Source organism: Monodelphis domestica, chromosome 1 (assembly GCF_027887165.1).
Source record: "Monodelphis domestica isolate mMonDom1 chromosome 1, mMonDom1.pri, whole genome shotgun sequence".
Lineage (NCBI taxonomy): Eukaryota > Metazoa > Chordata > Mammalia > Didelphimorphia > Didelphidae > Monodelphis > Monodelphis domestica.
The window spans coordinates 692,876,098-692,884,718 of NC_077227.1; the positions used below are offsets into that span (position 1 = coordinate 692,876,098).

The 8,621-nt window shown below is 41.1% G+C and overlaps 1 protein-coding gene across 2 annotated transcripts in view; it reads left to right on the forward strand.

Annotated features, from left to right (window-relative positions):
- The window catches only part of BEAN1 (brain expressed associated with NEDD4 1), an 81,703-nt gene extending 74,073 nt beyond the window's left edge, over positions 1-7,630 (forward strand). Inside the window, exons 4-5 of one of the 2 annotated variants that reach the window (XR_008912398.1) lie at positions 1,063-1,228; positions 7,184-7,322. Coding sequence is in view for 1 of the 2 variants with exons in the window: in XM_056799987.1 (XP_056655965.1) it covers positions 7,184-7,329 (146 nt within the window). In the remaining variant the exon portion in view is untranslated. Of the gene's footprint in view, positions 1-1,062; positions 1,229-7,183 lie in introns of both variants that reach the window. The other variant, XM_056799987.1, reaches the window with a different exon arrangement.
- Positions 7,631-8,621: the final 991 nt, after the last annotated feature.

Here is an 8,621-nt window from a genome sequence, read left to right on the forward strand (position 1 = left end):
TGACCCTGGATAAGTCATTTAACTCAGTTTTATTGACTATAAAATGAGGGAGGATAAATCATATTTATTCCTTGCATTTCTATTTATGCTTCTTTTAATAATGTATATTACTTAAGTAAGAATTGGTCCCTTTAGAAATTAAAGCTTTTTTGTAACCCAGGTTGCACATTAACTTCAGAGTTTTCCCCTTTAACCCCAGGAATCTGGGCTTTTCAAATGTGTCCATGTGGTAGTCCCTCTGATGAAAGCATCATGACTTACTTCTTTTCATTAAACCCTTACTTTCTATCTTCAAACCAAGGCAGAAAAGCGATAAGGTCTAAGCAATGGAGGTTAAGTGACTTGCCCAGAGTCACACAGCTAGGAAGTGTCTGGGGCTAGATTTGAACCCAAGATCTCTATCCACTGAGCAACCTAACTGCCCTTTCCTGTTGGTAGCAATTCTAAGACAGAAAAACAACAAGAACTAGGCAGTCAGAGTTAAATTATTTACCCAGGATCACACAGCTATGAGGCCTTACGTCTAATAAAAATAATGAATAATGTAAATTGGAAATATCTACAGAAGGCTTCATGGTACATGAAAAATTTGGATTTGGAGTCAAAGGACCTGGATTCAAATCCTACCTTTGTCATTTATTACCTATGTGACCTTGAGCAACAAACTGAATTTTTCCAGGCTTCTGTTTCCTTAGATTTTACAGATCTTTCTGAGCCTCAGTTTCCCTATCTGTAAAATCTGTTTCCAGATTTGCTATGAGGATAATATGAGAAAATATTTGTTTTTTTTTAAGTGCTTAGCAAGTTATAGACTGTGTAGACTTATTATTATAGACTTATTCCCTTTGATATTTTACATAAAATGAAGGATTTGGACTAGGTAGCCTCTGAGGTCCCCTCAAGGGATGTCTCTCTGTGTCTACGTGGTCTCTAGCCCCTCTTGAACTATAATTTTTCATCTTTGCATCCCAAGATCAACCCCAGCTCCCCTTCCCAGTACAGTCACTTTATAGATATTTCTTTTGAGTTAATCCAATTCATTTCCATTTGGAACTCTGGCAGGACACCTGGACTTGAATCCCAGTTCTGCCACCAAGTCATTGAATGACCTTGGCCAAGTCATTGCCCCATCTCTAAGCCTCGTCTGTCGTTGGATTTGATGGTCTTTGGACCTCCCTCCGCTTTAAAACGTGCTCTGATTTGTAATCATTCACCTTCACTAAATCGTGTGAGTACAAGGGTTTAGACATGCAGAGAAGAGGCAGGATACCACGGTGTCAGGGAGATAAGTTGGCATGTGCCATATCAGATTGGCTGCCCTGGCAGAGACAATTTGGATCAAGCGGAAAAAATCAGGACATGGACAAGATAAAAAAGACTGTAAAAAAGCGACTCAGCCTGAGACTTGAGGGAACACGAAAAGAGACAGATTAGGAAATGTTCCTGCAGATAACATGCAACCCAGCAGCCCAAGAAGGTTATGGTGGTCATGGCGGGATTGACACTGTCTTTGATGAGGGATGCAACCAGGGAATAAGGCCTGAGGAAGAACCTGATGTCAGGTCTTTGTGTCATTTACTAGTTATGCATCCGTGGGCAAGCCACTTAACTTGGAGGCAGCTAAGTGGATCAGTGGAGACAGGAAGTTGTCGCTTCCTGTTGCTAGTTGTTTTTTAGTAACATCTGTCCAACTTGTTGTGACCCCACTTGGAGTTTTCTTGGCAAAGACACTGGTGGATTGCCCCTTCATTCTCCAACTCATTTTATAGATGAGGAAACTGAGGCAAACAAGGTAAGTGGCTTGCCCAGAGTCACACAACTATTAAGTATCTAAAGTTGGATTTGAACTCAAGAAGATGAGTCTTCCTGACTCCTCACCCAGAACTCTATTTACTGCACCAACTAACTGCCCAGGAGACAGGTAGATATGAGTTCCAAAACTGACTCAAATACTTTCTAGTTTGGGTTCCTTGGAAAATCAATGAACCATTCTCAACCCTTATTTATTAGTTTCCCTGTCAACAATGAGGGAGTTAGACTCAGTGGCCTCTAAGATCCCATCTACCTCTAAATCTATGATTCTGTGATCCTATGAATCTTTCTGAGCCTCAGTTTCCCTATCTGTAAAATTAAGTTGCTGTTGATACCACCTACCCTATGTGTCTTGTAAGGATAATTTAGGGTCGTGACCTAATCCAAGTTTGATTTTTGGTCGCCAGGGGATATCCCAAATAAAATACCCAAGTCAGTTTGGAAATCTATGGTGGTTTAATCAATATAGAGGGAAGAGATCAAGGAGAAGAGAGAAGGAAAGGGTATAGGATTTCACCCTCCTGGCCTGTGCCAGGGGGAGCTCAAAGTCCTCTGCCACAAGGTTTCTGAAGAAGATTTGAGGCTTCTAAGGGAATAGTGTTTGGGAGGTAAAGGAAGAAAAATCAGCCTAAACTCCAAGAGAGTTCAGAGAAGATGCCTCACCTGAACTAGATTACTAGGCTTCCTCCAGTATGGTATGGAAAACTCACCACTAAACCTGGACAATAGCAGCCACCACACCAAGATACCGAAGGGCTCAACATGCTGCCTCCAGCCACCTCTCTGCTGCAAAAGAGCCCAGGGAGAGGAAGTGATGCGAAATATATAAATGGTTTTATATCTTTCCTGTGTCTCACCTGTACCAATGGTAGCTTAAGCTTGACTTAGGACAGCCCAAGGGTCTTTCAACTGTTTCTGATTTGTCATTTGCTAGCACATGTCTATCATAGGCCATCCTCCTAGATACTTAATCCTTAAGTATGGGTGTAGACATTCCTGATTTTGTTAGACTAAGTAGGGTGGAGTAATCTAAAGTTCACAGTCTATAAGGATTAATAATAATAAAAGTTACCATATCTATATTACTATCGGGGTATTACTAAGGGCTTTTCTCATGGCTTATTAGGTAAGTAGGACAAGTATTATAATAATTTTATATGGGAAAACAGACTCAAAAAGATTATTTTAAAAATAGCCAACATTTATATTGCTTCAAAGCTTAAATATGCTTAGATATATAATATAATCTCATTTGATCTTCACAATAACCCTAGGAGCTAGATATGATTATTCTGCCCATTTTACAGATAAGAAAATTGAGGTTGAAAGAGGCTAACTTGCCCAGAATCGCACAACTAATAAAAGTCTGAAGCATAATTTGAATTCAATTCTTCCTGACTTCAGGTCCAATGCTCTACTTGATGTCATCATTGTTGTTATTTAGTCATTTTCAGTCATGTTTAACTCTTTATGACCCCTTTTGGGGTTTTCTTGGCATAGATCCTGGAGTCTTTTGCCATGTCCTTCTCTAGGACTTGCCCATGGTTACACAGCTAAATGAGATAATGTGCCCAAATTGCTTTGAAGTCCTATATAATTGGGAGTTATTATTATCACGATTAATATGAGTCACTCTGTGCAATGCCTCAAGGCAAAAGAAGGCTCTTTATGCCAGAAGGGGAGAGGGAGGAGGCTCTAGGCATTGTGGCATGATCCTTGCTGAGTCCGCAGCTCAGGAAGACAGATTTCCTGCCCCGTCTTCTTTCCCTGCCTCACCTCTGGAGGGCCTGACCTTCTGGGCGGCAGCCTCAGCATACTAGTAAATCAGTCTTTGATCCTTTGGCCAGCCTCCCCTACAATAAAAGTCCTGGTGCTCTACAGGGGTGAGTAGAAGAGGATGCTGGACTCACTGAGCACAAGAGGAACTCACACACAAAGGATGGAGGCAGACCTAGTATGTGGCTATGTGCTGGGAATCAGTGTGACATAGCAGAAAGAATACTGGGCTGGAAGTCAGAAGACTTCAGTTCAAATCTCAACCTTGCTATGCTTTACTATAACCATCAATGATAATAGCTACCTTTTCTACAATACCTACTATGTGCCAGGCACTATGCCCAGTGCTTTACAAGTTGTATCTCATTGGATCCTCAAAATTACCTTGGGAGGTCAGTGCTAATATTATCCCCATTTTACAGACGAGGGAACTGAGGCAAACAGAGGTTAAGTAAATTGCCATGGGGCACATAACTAGGAAGTGTATGAGGCTGAATTTTAATGCAGATCTCCCTGGCTCCAGGTCCAACATTCACTCTATCCACTGAGCCAACTCAGTTTTCTCACCTGTAAATTGAAAAAGTCGAAATAGATCATTTTAAATGTCCCTCTCTAAGATTTTGTGAGTCTAGATCCTAGTGGCCTTGACTCTGCAGTTTCTGTTAAGCTAGGTTCCTTCACTTTAAATTTTATTTCAAGATGGGCTTGGTTTCCTCAACCAACTGCAGCATCTCCCCCACTGGGTTCAGATCAACCTTTCCAAAGATGGAGGTGGTGTTGGGATCAAAACATTGGGCCACACTCCTGTAAAATTGGTGGAACTATGAACTTGTGCAACCATGCTACAAAGCAGTTTGGAATCATACAAATAATGTCACTAAATTATCCATGCCTTTTGCCCCAGAGATCCTACTTCTAGGCATACATATCAAGGAGATCGCGACAAAAGGAAAGACTATAGACACCAACATTTTTATAGCAGGACTTTTTTTAAGCCCCATACCTTCTGTTTTAGAATTAGATACTAAGTATTACTTAGGTTTACTTAGATTAGAATTAGATACTAGTGTTTCTAGATACTAGTGATTCCAAGGCTGAAGAGTGGTAAGGGATAGGCAATGGGAGTTAAGTGACTTGTCCAGGGTCACACAGCTAGGAAGTGCCCAATTTGAACCCAGGTCTTCCGGACTCCAGGCCTAGCACTTTATCCACTAAGCCACCCAGATGCCCCTATAGTAGCACTTTTTTTTTTAAACCCTTACCTTCCTTCTTGGAGTCAATACAGGTAGAAGAGTGGTAAGGGCTAGGCAATGGGGGTTAAGTGACTTGCCCAGGGTCACACAGCTGGGAAGTATCTGAGGCCAGATTTGAACCTAGGACCTCCCATCTCTAGGCCTGACTCTCAATCCACTGAGCCACCCAGCTGCCCCCATAGTAGCACTTTTAATGGTGGCAAAGAACTAGAAACAAAATCAGTGCCAATCATCTGGAGAAAGGCTACCCAAATTGTGGTGCCAGAATGTAACGGCATGCTACTTGTGCTCTAAAAAAATGACAAACATGATGTTTGTCAAGATCTTCTACCAGAGAAACTGACTGAATCAAAATGAAATAAGCCAAGATAGGTGACTTTAGTGCCACCCAGAGGTTACTGATTCCGAGAAAGAATAATGGAGTTACTCATTCAAGGGCCACGAGACCATGATTCTACTGAATGGAACTCAACTTCCATGCCACACAGTCACAGAGTATTCATGGAAAGTGAAAGCTGAGAGATCTTAGATTGTAGACTGCTAGAGCTGGAATGACTTTGGAACAGAGTATATCAGAGATGTTAAAGACCAAAGGGGGCAGCTAGGTGGCACAGGAGATAGACTGCCAGGCTTGGAATCAGGAAGATTCAGCTTCATGAATTCATATCTGGCCTCAGACACTTACTAGCTGTGTGAGTCTGGGCAAGTCACCTAACTCTGTTTGCCTCAATTCCTCAAATGTAAAATAAGCTGGAGACAAAAATGACAAACCACTCCAGTACCTCTGCAAAGGTGTCTGAAACAGCTGAATAAAAACAACAAATAGGGACCGTAAAGCACAGAAGGTTAGAGCCAAAAAAAGGCTATGACAACACAAAATATCAGTAGTAAAAAGAACCTCAGGATAGTATTTTTAATTGAATGTTAGACATAGAAAGAGCCTTCAAATGTACAAGGTAAGATGTGGAAGGATCTTAATTTCAGAGGCTAGAAAATACTTTAGAATAGAAGCAGCTAAGTGGCTCAGTGGATAGAGAGCCAGGAAGTCCTGGATTCAAATCTGAATTCAGATACTTCCTAGCTATGTGATCTTGGGCAAGTCACTTAACCACAAGTACCTGGTGCTTCCCACTCTTCTGCCTTGAAACTGATATTTAGTATTGATTCTAAGAGCAAAAGATAAGGGAGAAAGAAAGAAAGAAAGAAAGAAAGAAAGAAAGAAAAGAAAGAAGAGAAAGAAAGAAAGAAGAAAGAAAGAAAGAAAGAAGAAGAAAGAAAGAAAGAAAGAAAGAAAGAAAGAAAGAAGAAAGAAAGAAAGAAGAAAGGAAGGAAAGGAAGGAAGGAAGGAAGGAAGGAAGGAAGGAAGGAAGGAAGGAAGGAAGGAAGGAAGGAAGAAGGAAGAAAGGAAGGAAGGAAGAGAGGAAGAGAGGAAGGAAGAGGAAGGAAGGAAAGAAAAAGAAACAAAAAACAAAGAAAGAATCTAACAATTTCTCCCTTTCCTTCCCCTCCTCCCCTTATTTTACAAATAAAGAAATGGAAGCCAAATATCACCTGCAGCAGTGAATGTGAGATCCCTAGGACCATGATGCTCCAAGATCTCCTAAAAACCCTCAGGGAAACTTACATGTGTACCTTCCTAGAAGGAGCTAGATTGTGGAGTAGGAATGACCAAAGGAGGGACGGGCAGGAAAAATTTTAAGAAAAGAGCCAAATTCTCTATTCTTCATGCAATAGAGAAGACAAATAACACTCAAATGGATCTGATCCCCAAAAAAAGCAATTCAGATCAGCTCTGGAATGCTAGTTGACCTTCCCCATTCTTTTTCTCAAGGCAAATATTCAGATGTTTCCATTAAAGCCTTGAGAGAAGCAATTAAAAAGCACATGGAGGGAAAAATAAATATCTGTCCACATACTCCAATATATGTCGCAAATAATGCTCACAAAAAATAATCTACAGGAGAAAATTGATTCGTTTTTATGATTTTTCCCCAAAATGTGGCTACTCTAACCCTGTTCAGCTCAGATTTTTGCTAAATAATAATAATGATAATAACTATTTGTATTCCATAGGCTTTAAAGCTCATAACAGACTTTCCTCATGAGAGTTCTATGAGTTGAATGGCACATATGGCATTGTTCCTGTTTTTACAGGTGAAAAAAGAGATTTAGAATAGTGAAACAGCTGGTTTAAAGTCATAAGTCAATGACAGGCATCAAGACTAGTTTTCTTCCCACAACTGCCCTCATTAGACATATCCACCATGGTCTGCTGTTGCTTCTCCCTCAAACCAATCCTTTTCCTGGATGCAGGAAATGAGTGCTTAACCTTTCTTTTCTAGCTCCAGATGGCTTCTCCTATGGAGGCTCTGTTGGAGAGCTGAGATCCACCTGCATTGAGGAGTTTCCTCCCGCCTTCGACTTTGGTGCCTACATGGAGACATTGTCCCAAGTCAATGTGTTGTATCCAGACTCACCTCCAGGGTAAGAAATTCTCAAAGATCTTAGAATCAAAGAATCACTGAATTTAGAGATAATTTCATCAGAGAATTTTAAGTTAGTCCAAATGCCCTCATTTTATGGATGAGGAAAGTAAGGCTCATTAAGTCAGTAATAAATAGCAATGGTAGGATTCAAACACAGGTCTTCTGTTTTCAGAGCTTTCCATTTAAGTTTTATGAAATAAATAAACTTATCAGATATTTCCACGTCCTCATTTAGCCTAATAATAAGACTATAAGGTATAAATAGCACAAATGTGTTAGCCCCTTTTACAGGTGAGAAAACCGAGGGAGGGAAGGAAGGAAGGAAGGAAAGGAAGGAAGGAAGGAAGGAAGGAAGGAAGGAAGGAAGGAAGGAAGGAAGGAGGAAGAAGGAAGGAAGGAAGGAAGGAAGGAAGGAAGAAAGAAAGAAAGAAAGAAAGAAAGAAAGAAAGAAAGAAAGAAAGAAAGAAAGAAAGAAAGAAAGAAAGAAAGATATTGAATTGATTTATAGTGGCAAGGTAAAGACTAGGACTAGGAACCCAGTCTCCAGTGCCTGGGCCAGTTTTCTATTCACTAGCATTGTTCTCCTTCCAGCAGTAGAAGGTGTTCATAAAACCATAGATTTAGACCTGGAAGGAGCCTCATTGTGCAGCCTAGACTCAGAGAGGTTAGGCAGCTCATGCAAGGTCAAATTGTAAATGGCACTAGTAAATGGCAGAGTCAGGTTTCGAACTCAGCCTCAGTGACACCAGGTTCAGTGTCCTTTTCACTGAACCACAGTTTCTCTGTTCTAGAAAGAGTTCCAGTTCTGAGCTAAGCACTGGGTTGAATAATTCTGATTTTTCTGAGGAGACGGGACTACTGCCTGTACTAGTTGCTTGTCATTTTTTCCCCTTGATTGAGGGAAGAATGGGTCAGAAACATGGTGCCATGGAAACGGGAAGTGTAAACCCCCCTCAGCCCCTCATACCATCTGGTGATTTCCTAACTGGCTGAGATTGAGCCTCTGATTGGAAAGATGAGCCAATAAACTTGGTCCATTGAACCCAGATGGGTGAATGTTCAGAGCAGTGGTAGGGTGTTTAAAGGGAGCAGGGGAGAGAGGCACCATCCTCATCTGGAGTCGTGAAGGAGCCCAGTGTCCTGGCTTAGGGTTTCAGGCCTAGGAAAGAGCATAAACCATACTAAGCCTGGGGAATTTAATTTAAGGATTAGATTAGAAAGCTTAGGTGCCACTCAGTCTGGAACTGAGTAAATTGCTTTTATCTGCACATCTAATGACCTTCCCTGGTATATC